Genomic DNA, 15,286 nt, shown 5'->3' with positions numbered 1-15,286 from the left:
AATCAGACGATCAAGGAAACTAATTTGACGTGTGTCAGATTGCATAGTAAATCTCAGGTGCTCAGAACAAGAGTTAAGAAAAACATGGAATGACTGGGGCTGTTTTGAATCACCCCTCCATAGAACAAAAATATCATCAATGTACCGTTTCCAAATAATAATGTTAGGCAAGAAAACATTTTTGAGAGGATTGAAAATTGACTGTTTCTCCATGTAACCCACATACAAATTAGCAGTTAGGAGCCATAGGGGATCCCATAGCAGTACCCTTCATCTGAATAAAGAAATCATTTAGAAACATGAAATAGTTGTGTGTGAGTTGGCTGGATGTCCTTTGTGTGGTGGACCATTCTTGATACCCACGGGAAACTGTTGAGTGTGAAAAACCTAGCAGCGTTGCAGTTCTTGACACAAACCGGTGCACGTGGCACCTACTATCATACCCCGTTCAAAGGCACTTAAATCTTTTGTCTTGCCCATTCACCCTCTGAATGGCACACATATACAATCCATATTTCAATTGTCTCAAGGCTTAAAAGTCCTTCTTTAACCTGTCTGCTCCCCTTAATCTACACTGATTTAAGTGGATTTAACAAGTGACATCAATAAGGGATAATAGCTTTCACCTGGATTCACACGGTCAGTCTATGTCATGGAAAGAGCAGGTGTTCTTAACGTTTTGTATACTCAGTGTATATTCACTGTTGCTATCAAAATCATTCCAAAGGGTAGGTTTAACAGAGCAAATGAAATGTAACCATACTTTATAAGTCATATATCATCAATTATATATTTAGGCCTGTATAGCATTTGAAAAGTAATCAACATTGTTTCAATTAAACCCAGGGTTCAACTAAAATAGACAATACATATAGGCCTAGGGTTTCACGCTTTGGTTGACATCTAATTTCATCTTCAAGTTAATCATTAATATGTTGGATTCACGTTTCCATCTCAACCAAAGATCCGATAAAGAAAATAGGACTAAATCAAATAAAACTTTAAATGCACTTTAAATAAAGTTTGATTTGATTTAGTCATATTCTTTATCTTTGATTCATGGTTGAGATGGAGAAGTGAATCCAACATATCAATTATTCATTTGTAGACAAACTGGAATTAAAGCCAGACTAGGTCAGTGGCACAAAAGACATGTCCTTCAAATGTTGATATTTGGTTGAGTTGACAATCAAACACAATTCAATATCACTTTTGCATGCAATACAGTAAATAGCATATTAACTTGTCGACAAGTGTTGAAATTATATGTTGGATTCACGTCTGCAACTAAACCAAAAATAAAAGTTAAAGAATAGGATTAAGCCAGTGGCTCAGATTAAACTATCCAAGCATTAGATATCCTTTAAAAATGTTGATATCTGATTGTATTGACAACCAAACACAATTCAATATGACTTTTGTAATACAGTAAATAGCCTAAAGTTAAGGATATTTTACAAACTAAAGTAACAGTATTTATTCAACCTTAACCTTTTACTGCAGTGGGCTAAAATCAGGGTCACACAGAGTGTTTCTTGGTAGTCTTAAACAAATCTACTTTGAAAAAAAAGTATACACCTCACACACATGGTTATGGGCTTTTAAAAAAGAAGACACCTGTACCATGTCAGATATAGCGTGGCCACATTTTTAGGTTAGCCTACTGTAACTATACATGTATTTTTATGTAATCATAGAAAGTGTGCATGTTCAAGATAGCGTGCAAAGGTCGCAGTTCTGTGGAGATCTTCACAATTGCTATAATAATCTGTGAAGAATCTCTACAGCATTGAACACTTGCACTATGTACTTTTAATGTAATCTCAACTGCAATCCAGGGAATTTGGTTGTGCAATTAGATGAAGCACAGTGATAAAACATTAAGTTGTTGTATAAATACTAAATATCTGACATTAAAATGGTTGAAAGCGCACTGATAATACATTTAGATGAGAACAATAATCTGACATTGTTTTTCCAATGGAATTTAGTTTTGCTTTTAGATGGTTGCAAGCATAGTGACAACGCATTGGGAATTCAACCAACTTCTGGCTGACTTTTTGAGTGGGTGAATAAAGGTTGAAATCTCATTGATCAACATCTCTACCAAATATTACCCAGATTTCCACGTTGAAATTACGTGGTGTGCCCAGTGGGTATGCTGTATGAACAAGTCAGTGAAACAACAAGGTTAGTGTGCAATCCACCTCAAGGGCTTCCAATATAAACATCTCAAACTGTAGCCTTATATCTGTACAAACTACTCATTCAGTAATGCACCAAAGCATCTGCAAGTAATACAGTGTTCTCAGAAAAGTTCCATGCGTTGACACCAGAGTATCTATCCATCCTGACCTTTCTCTCTCCTTCTTCACCCCTTTATTCATCTCCCCAGACATACGTCTGACAGGGGGAGGAAGGCGGGGTGGTCGGGGGGGTCGAGGAGGAGAGTTACAAGAGGGGTAAAGATCATCCAAGACGCTTCTCCTGAAAACACAACACTTCCCTGAGGCCCAGCCCTGGTCCTCTCTAGACTGTATGGAATCAACTTAACAGAGGCACCTCTCACCTCTCAAACCCTTTTCTGTGGTTTTCAACAGGTCTCTCTTGTGGGGGTTCGTACATTGGTATCTCCTTTCTGCGTTCCTCTGTGTGTTTTTCGTTTCTCAGTTCATCTGCAAAACTATCCCTTCTGGGTTTGTCTGAGTGGCTTTTATTTTTGGGTTCTTCAAAATGACTTTCTTTCTTGGGTTCTTCTAAATGTCTTTCTTTCTTGGGTTCTTGCACGTCTTTCATTTTTTGTGTCATGTACAGGTACATGTCTTTCTTTTCTGGATTCTTCGAAGTGTCTCTCCTTTTTGGGTTCTTCTAAGTGTTGTTCTTTTTTGGAGTGTTCTACATGTCTTTCTTTTCTGGCATCTTTTGTATGTTTTCCATTTTTGGATTGTTCTGCATGCTGTTTGTTTTTGAATGCATCTGTATATCTCTCCTTTTTAAGGTCAACAGCTCGCTCGTCTTTTTTGTGTTCAACATTGTCCTTCTCTTTTCGCCGTTTCTCAGAGTATTCTTCCTTTTCAGATTCAGGATCTGAATCAGAAACATCCGGCCTCTTGTGACTATAGCAAAAAAGCACAGACCACACCAGATACCGTATCTTCCCCTTTTCTATGTTTACATTTTTGCCTTCACATGCAGGCAATGGTTTGAGTTTGTGTGAGTGCGTGTGTATGCACATACCTGGTGTCTTTCTCTGAGGGGAACCTGACTGGGGACCCTGTGGATTTGTTGGAGTCAACCCCATTCTTCATCTCATTGGGCCTCTCAGTACTCTGAGTACGTGCAGCATCTAGGGGGCAAAGAGGGTTGAACATGTTGTCTCTACATACTGTGTTTACTGTAAAACGCAAGACAGTCTCCTACCCAGCAGTCTCTTCCAGTCCTTGATGAGGATCTTGGCCAGGGAAACGACCTCTTCGTCTGTGCAGTACTTCCTGATTCCATTCACAGACATGCCGATCCTCGTTTCCTATTCAGTGGAGAGAATGGTTTGTTGCATGTGATCCTTGAAATAATTGACATTTTTAGTCATTTAGCAGATGCTCTTATCCAGAGTAACTTACAGTTAGTATGTGCATACATTATTTCTTTATTTTTCATACTGGCCCCCCGTGGGAATCGAACCCACAACCCCGGCGTTGCAAACGCCATGCTCTACCAACTGAGCTACATCCCTGCCAGCCATTCCCTCCGCTACCCTGGACGACGCTGGGCCAATTGTGCGCCGCCCCATGGGTCTCCCGGTCACGGCCGGCTACGACAGAGCCTGGATTCGAACCAGGATCTCTAGTGGCACAGCTAGCACTGCGATGCAGTGCCTTAGACCACTGCGCTACTCGGGAGATAATGAGTTTACACTTTTATAATGAGTTCACACTTATCATTTGGAGTAGGCATAACTAGATAATCCATTCCCTGTTTGTGGAGAAATTGCACTGACTGCACTGTATTCCCCATGAATTTGATAATATTTCATGTTCAATGTAGAAGTAGCATAAAATATGAAACTTCTGTTCACCTAAATATTACATAACAGGTGAGTGGGATTTTCCTGCTGCTGGTCCTCTACCTGCAGAAGTTTCAGCGTCATGTTGAAGCTCTTCAGTTCATTCAGCAGGTCCAGGGCACCCTCCTATGTCCACAAACATGGAGATGATGGTATTGGAGGTTGTAGCCAACAGGGAGAGCAGCAAAATTATTTATTTTCATTACATATGTAGTACCAGGGGTGCAACTTTCACTGGGGATGGGGGGGACATGACCCCCCCACATTCTGAAATTGCATTTTTGTTGCCCCCCAGTTTTATCATTGCATTGTGATACAAAAAGCCGCATCGGTGTGCTTTAGGACCATGCGGACGCCTCAGAGTGGTCGGGTAGGCTGTTTGGTGGTTTCAGCCGGCTGGATTTAGGACTGTGCAGACACCACAGAGCGTGCGAACAGAGGCAGCTGTTGTATGTGTGTGTTGTGCTTTTTCTCTGAGTTGTAAAAGCAAGCAGAGCAGAAACTGGCTACTCTTTATTTGACTGATGTAGCTGGCAAGGTAACTGCTGTTTGACTTAACAGGAAAAAAAAGTATTTATTCCCAGAGCTGAGCTAGTAGTGTAACTGACATGTAACGTTAGCTAATGTTTCATCCCCCTCGACTGAAGTTCTGTCTGAAGTGAATTAACTAACTTAGCTAGCTTGCTAGCTATCTAGCTATCTAGCAGCCAGTTCAGTCTAGCTATCTGTCAGGTAGCAGTATCTAACAGCTGTTGTGTGTATGGAAATGTTTTGTAGCTTTTGTTTAGAGCCAGCCAAAAGTTGGCTAACGTTAGATATTATTTTTGCCGCAGTCAGTATAGCAATGTAACGTTATTGATCTGTCAGTTTCCCTAGCTAATTCCCTACTTTTCACACTGACAGTAATAAACAGCTCTAGAGGCTTCACTGTCATGGTGCACAGTCAGTACAGAACAATATTCTCATCATGTCTTAGCAGGATCAGACAGCCAGGGAAGACCAGTCTACAGAGCTCAGGTGAATTTTGCTGTAAATTACAACAATCAGTGAATGGATACAAAGTTCCATCTTGAGTTGATGGGTAGTCCACAGTCTGGGATCTGGGAATAATTGTCATTTAAATTATTGAACCATTGATTCTATTCTTGGATAATATAATGTATAAATGTACACCAAGGTAATTCTTTGTCATGCCTCATCTAAGCAGTATCAAATAGTGACAGGGGTCTCAGCACGGTCAGGCAACCAGGGAAGACCTGTCTGTGACGGCGCTAAAGTGAACTTTTGCAGATGCAAAAATTACGAAATGTATAAGAACAAATTTACTCACCTACTTCGGACAGCCCAAAAAATATATTTTACTAACAAATTCCAAGAATCCTTAAATAAAATAAAGTCAACTTGGAAAATCATCAATCAACTTTTGAATAAGAAAAAGGCATCTACAACTATTCCATCTCAATTTATTGTTGGAAATAAGACCTATAGTGATCCTGATGTTATTTAATGTGAATGTCGGTTCCTCTCTGTCAAAGAAAACTGAGAAAACTGATGGAAATCCCTTGAATTACAATAAGGGACATTTTCCTTCTCTGTTTCAGTTTGATCCTCCTGATATAATAGAGGTGAGGGAGGTAATTGGTAACTTAAAGATATCAGCAGTAGGTCATGATGAGATTGGTGCCTCTGGTGAAATCAGTGTCTTCCTCGATTACTGAGCCTCTAACGTACAGTACCAGTCAAAAGTTTGGACACACCTACTCATTCAATGGTTTTTCTTTATTTGTACTATTTTCTACATTGTAGAATAATAGTGAAGACATCAAAACTATGAAATAACACATATGGAATCATTTAGTAACCAAAAAAGTGTTAAACAAATCAAAATAGATGTTATATTTGAGATTCTTCAAAGTAGCCACCCTTTGCCTTGATGACAGCTTTGCACACTCTTGGCATTCTCTCAACCAGCTTCACCTGGAATGCTTTTCCAACAGTCTTGAAGGAGTTCCCACATATACCGAGCACTTGTTGGCTGCTTTTCCATCACTCTGCAGTCCAACTCATCCCAAACCATCTCAATTGGGTGGAGGTCGGGTGATTGTGGAGGCCAGGTCATCTGATGCAGCACTCCATCACTTTCCTTGGTCAAATAGCCCTTACACAGTCTGGAGGTGTGTTTTGGGTCATTGTCCTGTTGAAAAACAAATGATAGTCCCACTAAGCGCAAACCAGATGGGATGGCATACCGCTGCAGAATGCTGTGGTAGCCATGCTGGTTAAGTGTACATTGAATTCTAAATCAATCACGACAGTGTCACCAGCAAAGCACCCCCACACCATCACACCTCCTCTTCCATGCTTCACGGTGGGAACCACACATGCGGAGATCAACTGTTCACCTACTTTGCGTCTCACAAAGAGGCAGCGGTTGGAACCAAAAATCTCTAATTTGGACTCATCAGACCAAAGGACAGATTTCCACAGGTCTAATGTCCATTGCTCGTGTTTCTTGGCCCAAGCAAGTCTCTTCTTCTTATTGGTGTCCTTTAGTAGTGGTTTCTTCGCAGCAATTCGACCATGAAGGCCTGATTCACGCAGTCTCCTCTGAACAGTTGATGTTGAGATGTGTCTGTTACTTGAACTCTGTGAAGCATTTATTTGCTGTGGCAGTCCTCATGAGAGCCAGTTTCATCATAGCGCTTGATGGTTATTGCGACTGCACTTGAAGAAACTTTCAAAGTTCTTGAAATTTTCAGGATTGACTGACCTTCATGTCTTAAAAAAATGATGGACTGTTGTTTCTCTTTGCTTATTTGAGCTGTTCTTGCCATAATATGGACTTGGTCTTTTACCAAATAGGACCATCTTCTGTATACCAACCCTACCTTTTCACAACACAACTGATTGGCTTAATTGATGAAAAGTTATCCTGGAAAGATCATATTCAATTTGTCTGCAACAAAGTGATTAAATCTGTTGGTATCATCAGAAAGATTAGTGGTTTGGTTCATCAGGCTTACTTCCTAACTCTATACTATAGCTTATTTTATCCATATCTCATTTACTGTAATATTGTCTGGCCCAGTACATAGGCCTCCTACCTACACAAATTACTCATCATACAAAATACATTTGCAAGACTAGCCACCTCCTCTAATTACCTGGCTCCATTTGCACCTTTGTTTAAGAAACTCAATATCTTGTCTATTTACAACATTAATGTATGCCAATTACGCACTTTCATCTACAAATACTCATACCTCCCAGGCAGTTTACCTAAACCCTTCAATGGATTCTTCTAGGTTAATTCTGAAATCCATCTATATAACACAAGACACTGCGATAACCTTCACCCTCCACAGTGCCGCACCTCACATAGTCAATTCTCTATCAGATACAGAGGTACCATTCTCTGGAATTCTTATCTTTACATTGCCAAAACATCAACATCCCTCAATAACTTCAAGCGAAGACTGGGGGTCAGCCTGATGAACCAAACTACTCAGTAAACTCCTCCATATAGCCTAACTCTCTCACACACACACACACATTTAAACAAAACAAATATTGTTTGTTTTTTTCGTGATATTTGATCAATTCATTTATACATTTAGAATTAGTAGGTTTTGTTATCTGTTTTAACAAACCTTTTTTTATTTTTGATCTTATGTATTGTATATTGTTTTTTTGTGGTGTGGTTTTCATATAAGCCCTTGGGCTTCCAACCACACCTGCACACCTTTTTTCATATTTTGTATTTGTTTTTATCTGTATTTTTGTATTTGTATTTATTGGGGTCCAAACAAATGAAGGCACTTACATCACACATAAAACAAAAGATAAAACATCACATCATATAACATTATTACACCACTACACATCTACAATACAAAATGTGTAATACCACCATACAAAAATATTACAATTTATTTGTGCTAGCGTTTGTCTGCGTATGCGTGTGTCTCTTCACAGTTGGTGTCAAGGTGTATTTGTATCTGTTTTTTAAATCTAATTCTACTGCTTGCATCAGTTACCTGATGTGGAATAGAGTTCCATGTAGTCATGGCTCTATGTAGTGCTGTGCACCTCCCATAGTCTGTTCTGGACTTGAGGATTGTGAAGAGACCTCTGGTGGCATGTCTTGTGGGGTATGCATTGATGTCCAAGCTGTGTGCTAGTAGTTTAAACAAACAGCTCGGTGCATTCAGCTTGTTAACACTTCTTACAAAAACAAGTAGTGATGAAGTCAATCTCTCCTCCACTTTGAGCCATGAAAGATTGACATGCATATTATTAATGTTAGCTCTCCGTGTACATTTAAAGGCCAGCCATGCTGCCCTGTTCTGAGCCAACTGTACTTTTCCTAAGTCCCTCTTTGTGGCACCTAACCACACGATTGAACAGTAATCCAGATGCGACAAATCTAAGGCCTGTAGGACCTGCCTTGTTGATAGTGTTGTTAAGAAGGCAGAGCAGCACTTTATTATGGACAGACTTCTCCCCATCTTAGCTACTGTTGTATCAACAGGTTTTGACCATGACAGTTTACAATCCAGGATTACTCCAAGCAGTTTAGTCACCTTAATTTGCTAAATTTCCACATTATTTATTGCAAGATTTAGTTGAGGTTTAGGGTTTAGTAAATGATTTGTCCCAAATACAATGCTTTTAGTTTTTGGAATATTTAGGACTAACTTATTCCTTGCCACCCATTCTGAAACTAACTGCAGCTCTTTATTAAGTGTTGCAGTCATTTCAGTCACTGTAGTAGCTGACGTGTATAGTGTTGGGTCATCCTCATACATAGACACACTGGCTTTACTCATTTAAAAAACTAAGGGCCTAGACAGCTGCCCTGGGGAATTCCTGATTATGTTGGAGACTCTTCCATTAAATAACTCCCTCTGTGTTCTGTTAGAAAGGTAACTCTTTATCCACAATATAGCAGGGGGTGTAAAGCCATAACACATAGGTTTTTCCAGCAGCAGACTATGATCGATAATGTCAAAAGCCGCACTGAAGTCTAACAAAACAGACCCCACAATCTTTTTAACATCAATTTCTCTCAGCCAATCATCAGTAATTTGTGTAAGTGCTGTGCTTGTTGAATGTTCTTCCCTATAAGCGTGCTGAAAGTCTGTTGCCAATTTGTTTACTGTAAAATAACATTGTATCTGGTCAAACACAATTTTTTCAAAGAATTTACTAAGGGTTGGTGAAAGGCTGATTGGTTGGCTATTTGAGCCAGTAAAGGTGGTTTTACTATTCTTGGGTAGCAGAATGATAGACAACAATAATTTATTGACAGACAACAATAATTATTTCACCTCTTCCACCCTCACTTTACAGAATTCAAAATTACAATGCTTGTCTTTCATATGTCAACACAGTGGCCATTGCTAGCTACCCAACACGACCAGCTAACTGTACTGTAGTAGCTAAATACAATATACTTGTCCTAGCTAGCCAACGTTTAATCATTGCTGCGTCATGAAAGGAACTTGACACAGACACGAATGATCTGTTTAGTGTGTTAACACACTATTGGTGGCTATTTGAGCCAGTAAAGGTGGTTTTACTATTCTTGGGTAGCAGAATGATAGACAACAATAATTTATTGACAGACAACAATAATTATTTCACCTCTTCCACCCTCACTTTACAGAATTCAAAATTACAATGCTTGTCTTTCATAAGTCAACACAGTGGCCATTGCTAGCTACCCAACACGACCAGCTAACTGTACTGTAGTAGCTAAATACAATATACTTGTCCTAGCTAGCCAACGTTTAATCATTGCTGCGTCATGAAAGGAACTTGACACAGACACGAATGATCTGTTTAGTGTGTTAACACACTATTGGTGGTTTGTTGTGACCAAGTGTTGGTGCTAAACTGTGTGTTACTGGATGCTAGCATGCTAGTTAGCTAGTTAACACACTATTGGTGGTTTGTTGTGACCAAGTGTTGGTGCTAAACTGTGTGTTATTGTTATTGGATGCTATCATGCTAGTTAGCTATGGTGTCATAGTTAGCTAGCTGAATAAAGTGGGTTGAGTCTATTCCTTTAAACATTGAACCGCTGTGGTTCACAACAATTCTGATTTCTAAAGGTGGAAGTTGGGAGAGTTTTTGTTCGGGTGGTTCAGTGAAACAATTTTAGTTTCTGAGGTAGAAGTTTTTGGTGAGGGAGGCCCTGCTCTCTCCTCTCCCAGATGCTTAGCTCATTTCATTCCGATCTCCTCTGCATTTTTGTAGCCATTTGCTACAGCCTGTCAACTATGCCTCTGCCTATCCCTGTTCTCTCCTCTCTGCACAGGCTACACAAACGCACCACACCGCGTGGCTGCTGCCTCTCTAACCTGGTGGTCCCTGCACGCACCCCACACCTGGAGTTCCAGGTCTCAGGCAGCCTCTGGAACTGCCGTTCTGCTGCCAACAAAGCTGACTTCATCCCAGCCTATGCCAACCTCCAGTCCCTCGACTTCCTGGCGCTGACGGAAACATGGATTACCACTGAAAACACTGCTACTCCTACTGCTCTCTCCTCGTCTGACCATGTGTTCTCGCATACCCCGAGAGCATCTGGTCAGAGGGGTGGTGGTACAGGAATCCTCATCTCTCCCAAGTGGACATTCTCAATTGTTCCCCTAACCCATCTGTCTATCTCCTCATTTGAATTCCATGCTGTCACAGTCACTAGCCCATTTAAGCTTAATATCCTTGTCATCTATCGCCCTCCAGGTTCCCTTGGAGAGTTCATCAATGAGCTTGACGCCTTGATAAGTTCCTTTCCTGAGGATGGCTCACCCCTCACAGTTTTGGGGGATTTCAACCTCCCTATGTCCACATTTGACGCATTTCTCTCTGCCTCCTTCTTTCCACTCCTCTCCTCTTTTGACCTCACCCTCTCACCGTCCCCCCCTACTCACAAGGCAGGCAATACGCTTGACCTCATCTTCACTAGATGCTGCTCCTCTACTAATCTCACTGCAACTCCCCTCCATGTCTCCGACCACTACTTTGTTTCCTTTTCTCTCTCGCTCTCCTCCCACACTACTCACTCTGCCCCTACACAGATGGTAATGCGCCGCCGCAACCTTCGCTCTCTCTCTCCCACTACTCTCTCCTCTTCCATCCTATCATCTCTTCCCTCTGCTCAATCCTTCTCCCTCCAATCTCCTGATTCTGCCTCCTCAACCCTCCTCTCCTCCCTTTCTGCATCCTTTGACTCTCTGTGTCCCCTATCCTCCCGGCCGGCTCGGTCCTCCCCTCCAGCTCCGTGGCTTGATGACTCATTGCGAGCTCACAGAACAGAGCTCCGGGCAGCGGAGCGGAAATGGAAGAAAACTAAACTCCCTGCCGACCTGGCATCTTTTCACTCCCTCCTCTCTACATTTTCTTCATCTGTTTCTGCTGCTAAGGCCACCTTCTACCACTCTAAATTCCAAGCATCTGCCTCTAACCCTAGGAAGCTCTTTGCCACATTTCCCCCCCCCACCCCTCCCCTCTCTCTCTGTGGATGACTTCGTCAACCACTTTGAAAAGAAGGTTGACGACATCCGATCCTCGTTTGTTAAGTCTAATGACACTGCTGGTCCTGCTCACACTGCCCTACCCTATGCTTTGACTTCTTTCTCCCCTCTCTCTCCAGATAAAATCCTGCGACTTGTGACTGCAGGCCCCCCAACAACCTGCCCGCTTGACCCCATCCCCTCCTCTCTTCTCCAGACCATCTCCGGTGACCTTCTCCCCTACCTCACCTCGCTGATCAACTCATCCTTGACCGCTGGCCATGTCCCTTCCGTCTTCAAGAGAGCGAGAGTTGCTCCCCTTCTCAAAAAACCAACACTCGACCCCACTGATGTCAACAACTACAGACCAGTATCCCTTCTTTCTTTTCTTTCCAAAACTATTGAGCGTGCCGTCTTTAGCCAACTCTCTTGCTATCTCTCTCAGAATGACCTTCTTGATCCAAACCAATCAGGTTTCAGGACTGGTCATTCAACTGAGACTGCTCTTCTCTGTGTCACGGAGGCTCTCCGCACTGCTAAAGCTAACTCTCTCTCCTCTGCTCTTGTCCTTCTAGACCTGTCTGCTGCCTTTGATACTGTGAACCATCAGATCCTCCTCTCCACCCTCTCCGAGCTGGGCATCTCCGGCGCGGCTCACTCCTGGATTGCGTCCTACCTGACCGGTCGCTCCTACCAAGTGGCGTGGCGAGAAGCTGTCTCCGCACCACGTGCTCTCACCACTGGTGTCCCCCAGGGCTCAGTTCTAGGCCCTCTCCTTTTCTCCCTATACACCAAGTCACTTGGCTCTGTCATATCCTCACACGGCCTCTCCTATCATTGCTACGCTGACGATACACAACTAATCTTCTCCTTTCCCCCTTCTGATAACCAGGTGGCGAATCGCATCTCTGCATGTCTGGCAGACATATCAGTATGGATGACGGATCACCACCTCAAGCTGAACCCTGGCAAGACGGAGCTGCTCTTCCTCCCGGGGAAGGACTGCCCGTTCCATGATCTCGCCATCACGGTTGACAACTCCGTTGTGTCCTCCTCCCAGAGTGCGAAGAGCCTTGGCGTGACCCTGGACAACACCCTGTCGTTCTCCGCTAACATCAAGGCGGTGACCCGCTCCTGCAGGTTCATGCTCTACAACATTCGGAGAGTACGACCCTGCCTCACACAGGAAGCGGCACAGGTCCTAATCCAGGCACTTGTCATCTCCCGTCTGGATTACTGCAACTCGCTGTTGGCTGGCCTCCCTGCATGTGCCATTAAACCCCTACAACTCATCCAGAATGCCGCAGCCCGTCTGGTGTTCAACCTTCCCAAGTTCTCTCACGTCACCCCCCTCCTCCGCACACTCCACTGGCTTCCAGTTGAAGCTCGCATCCGTTACAAGACCATGGTGCTTGCCTTTGGAGCAGCGAGGGGAACGGCACCTCTGTACCTTCGGGCTCTGATCAGTCCCTACACCCAAACGAGGGCATTGCGTTCATCCACCTCTGGCCTGCTGGCTCCCCTTCCTCTGCGGAAGCATAGTTCCCGCTCAGCCCAGTCAAAACTGTTCGCTGCTCTGGCACCCCAATGGTGGAACAAGCTCCCTCACGACGCCAGGACAGCGGAGTCACTCACCACCTTCCGGAGACATTTGAAACCCCACCTCTTTAAGGAATACCTGGGATAGGATAAAGCAATCCTTCTACCCCCCCCCCCCACACACACAGCGGAGTCGCTCACCACCTTCCGGAGACATTTGAAACCCCACCTCTTTAAGGAATACCTGGGATAGGATAAAGTAATCCTTCTACCCCCCCCCCCCCACAGCGGAGTCACTCACCACCTTCCGGAGACATTTGAAACCCCACCTCTTTAAGGAATACCTGGGATAGGATAAAGTAATCCTTCTACCCCCCCCCCCCCCCCCAAAAAAAATTGTAAAGTGGTTATCCCACTGGCTATAGGGTGAATGCATCAATTTGTGAGTCGCTCTGGACTAGAGCGTCTGCTAAATGACGTAAATGTGCCCTTGAGCAAGGCACTTAACCCTAATTGCTCCTGTAAGTCGCTCTGGATAAGAGCGTCTGCTAAATGACTTAAATGTAATGTAAATGTAAATAATTTGGTTAGTTATACTTAGATGTGTAGTGTCAGCGTTTGTTGCTGGCATGTCATGCCTACGTTTGCTAATCTTGCCAATGAAAAAATCATTAAAGTAGTTGGCAATATCAGTGGGTTTTGTGATTAATGAGCCATCTGATTCAATTAATGATGGAGCGGAGTTTACCCTTTTTTATTTATTTAAGGTACTCCAAAGCTTTTTACTATCATTCTTTATATCATTTATCTTTGTTTCAAAGTATAGTTTCTTCTTCTTCTTTGTATTCAGTCACGACTCTTAATTTGCAGTACGTTTGCCAATCGTTTGTGCAGCCAGACTTATTTGCCATATCTTTTGCCTCATTCCTCTCAACCATACCATTTTTTAATTCCTCATCAATCCAAGGGGATTTAACAGTTTTTACAGTTATTTTCTTAAATGGGTGTATGCTTATTAATAACGGGAATAAGCAATTTCATAAATGTGTCAAGTGCAGCGTCTGGTAGATCCTCATTACACACCACAGACCAGCAAATATTCTTTACATCATCAACATAAGAATCACTACAGAACTTATTTTATGACCTCTTATACACTATATTATGCCCAGCCTTTGGAACTTTGGTTTTCCTAGATATGGCTACTATATTATGATCACTACATCTGATGGATTTGGATACTGCTTTAAAGCACATTTCTGCAGCCTTAGTAAAGATGTGATCAATACATGATGATGATTTCATTCCTGTGCTGTTTGTAACTACCCTTGTAGGTTGACTGATAACCGGAACCAGGTTGCAGGCACTGGTTACAGTTTGAAGCTTTTTCTTGAGTGGGCAGCTGTATTGTTGTCTATCACTTGTTTTCTTTGGTGCAAATAAATTAAACTTAAACGTAAACTTATTCTCTCTGTGTCAATGGCTGATGTGGATGTGGTGTTGGAGTCAGGCGCAGGACACAGAAGCTTAGTCCAACAGACTTTACTTGTAGACACACGACTAAACAAAGTAACGGGCCTCAACAACAACGGAGGCGAGCGATTACGCATACAGTGCGCAAATACACAAAATACAAAAGAATACGCAAATAGTGCGTCCGTACTCTAAATACATGAGAGCAAAAATCACAGCACCTACGGACAGGCGGAACAATTACACACAACTAACTACAAACAAAACGAGAAACTTATAGGGGACATAATGAACACTAAAAGGAAACAGGTGTATAAGGAAGACAAAACCAAACAAACATCGATAACATACAACGGTGGCAGCTAGTACTCCAGGGACGACGAACGCCGAAGCCTGCCCGAGCAAGGAGGAGGAGCAGCCTCGGCCGAAACCGTGACAGTACCCCCCCTTGACGCGCGGCTCCAGCCGTGCGCCAACCCCGGCCTCGGGGACGACCAGGAGGACGCGGAGCAGGGCGCATGGGATGACCACGGTGGAACTCAGTCAGGAGAGATGGATCTACGATGTCCCTCCTCGGCACCCAGCACCGTTCCTCCGGGCCGTACCCCTCCCACTCCACGAGATATTGGAGACCCCCCATCCGACGTCTCGAATCCAAGATGGACCGAACTGTGTACGCCGGAGCCCCCTTGAT

General features: G+C 43.0%; 1 protein-coding gene across 5 annotated transcripts in view; it reads right to left on the bottom strand.

The window, feature by feature from the left end:
• The window catches only part of LOC311139746 (transcription elongation factor A protein 3-like), a 42,782-nt gene that overhangs the window by 12,778 nt on the left and 14,718 nt on the right, over positions 1–15,286 (bottom strand). For 3 of the 5 annotated variants that reach the window (XM_084174682.1, XM_084174685.1, XM_084174683.1), the window contains exons 2-4: positions 4,127–4,189; positions 3,421–3,526; positions 3,238–3,346 (exon numbers count right to left, since the gene is read on the bottom strand). In XM_084174682.1, the coding sequence (XP_084030808.1) occupies positions 3,238–3,346; positions 3,421–3,526; positions 4,127–4,189 (278 nt within the window). Of the gene's footprint in view, positions 1–3,237; positions 3,347–3,420; positions 3,527–4,075; positions 4,190–15,286 lie in introns of all 5 variants that reach the window. The other 2 variants (XM_084174686.1, XM_084174684.1) reach the window with 2 other exon arrangements.

This window comes from Coregonus lavaretus (assembly GCF_964263955.1).
Source record: "Coregonus lavaretus genome assembly, chromosome: 13".
Classification (NCBI taxonomy): domain Eukaryota; kingdom Metazoa; phylum Chordata; class Actinopteri; order Salmoniformes; family Salmonidae; genus Coregonus; species Coregonus lavaretus.
This window is presented reverse-complemented; position numbering and strand designations above follow the sequence as displayed.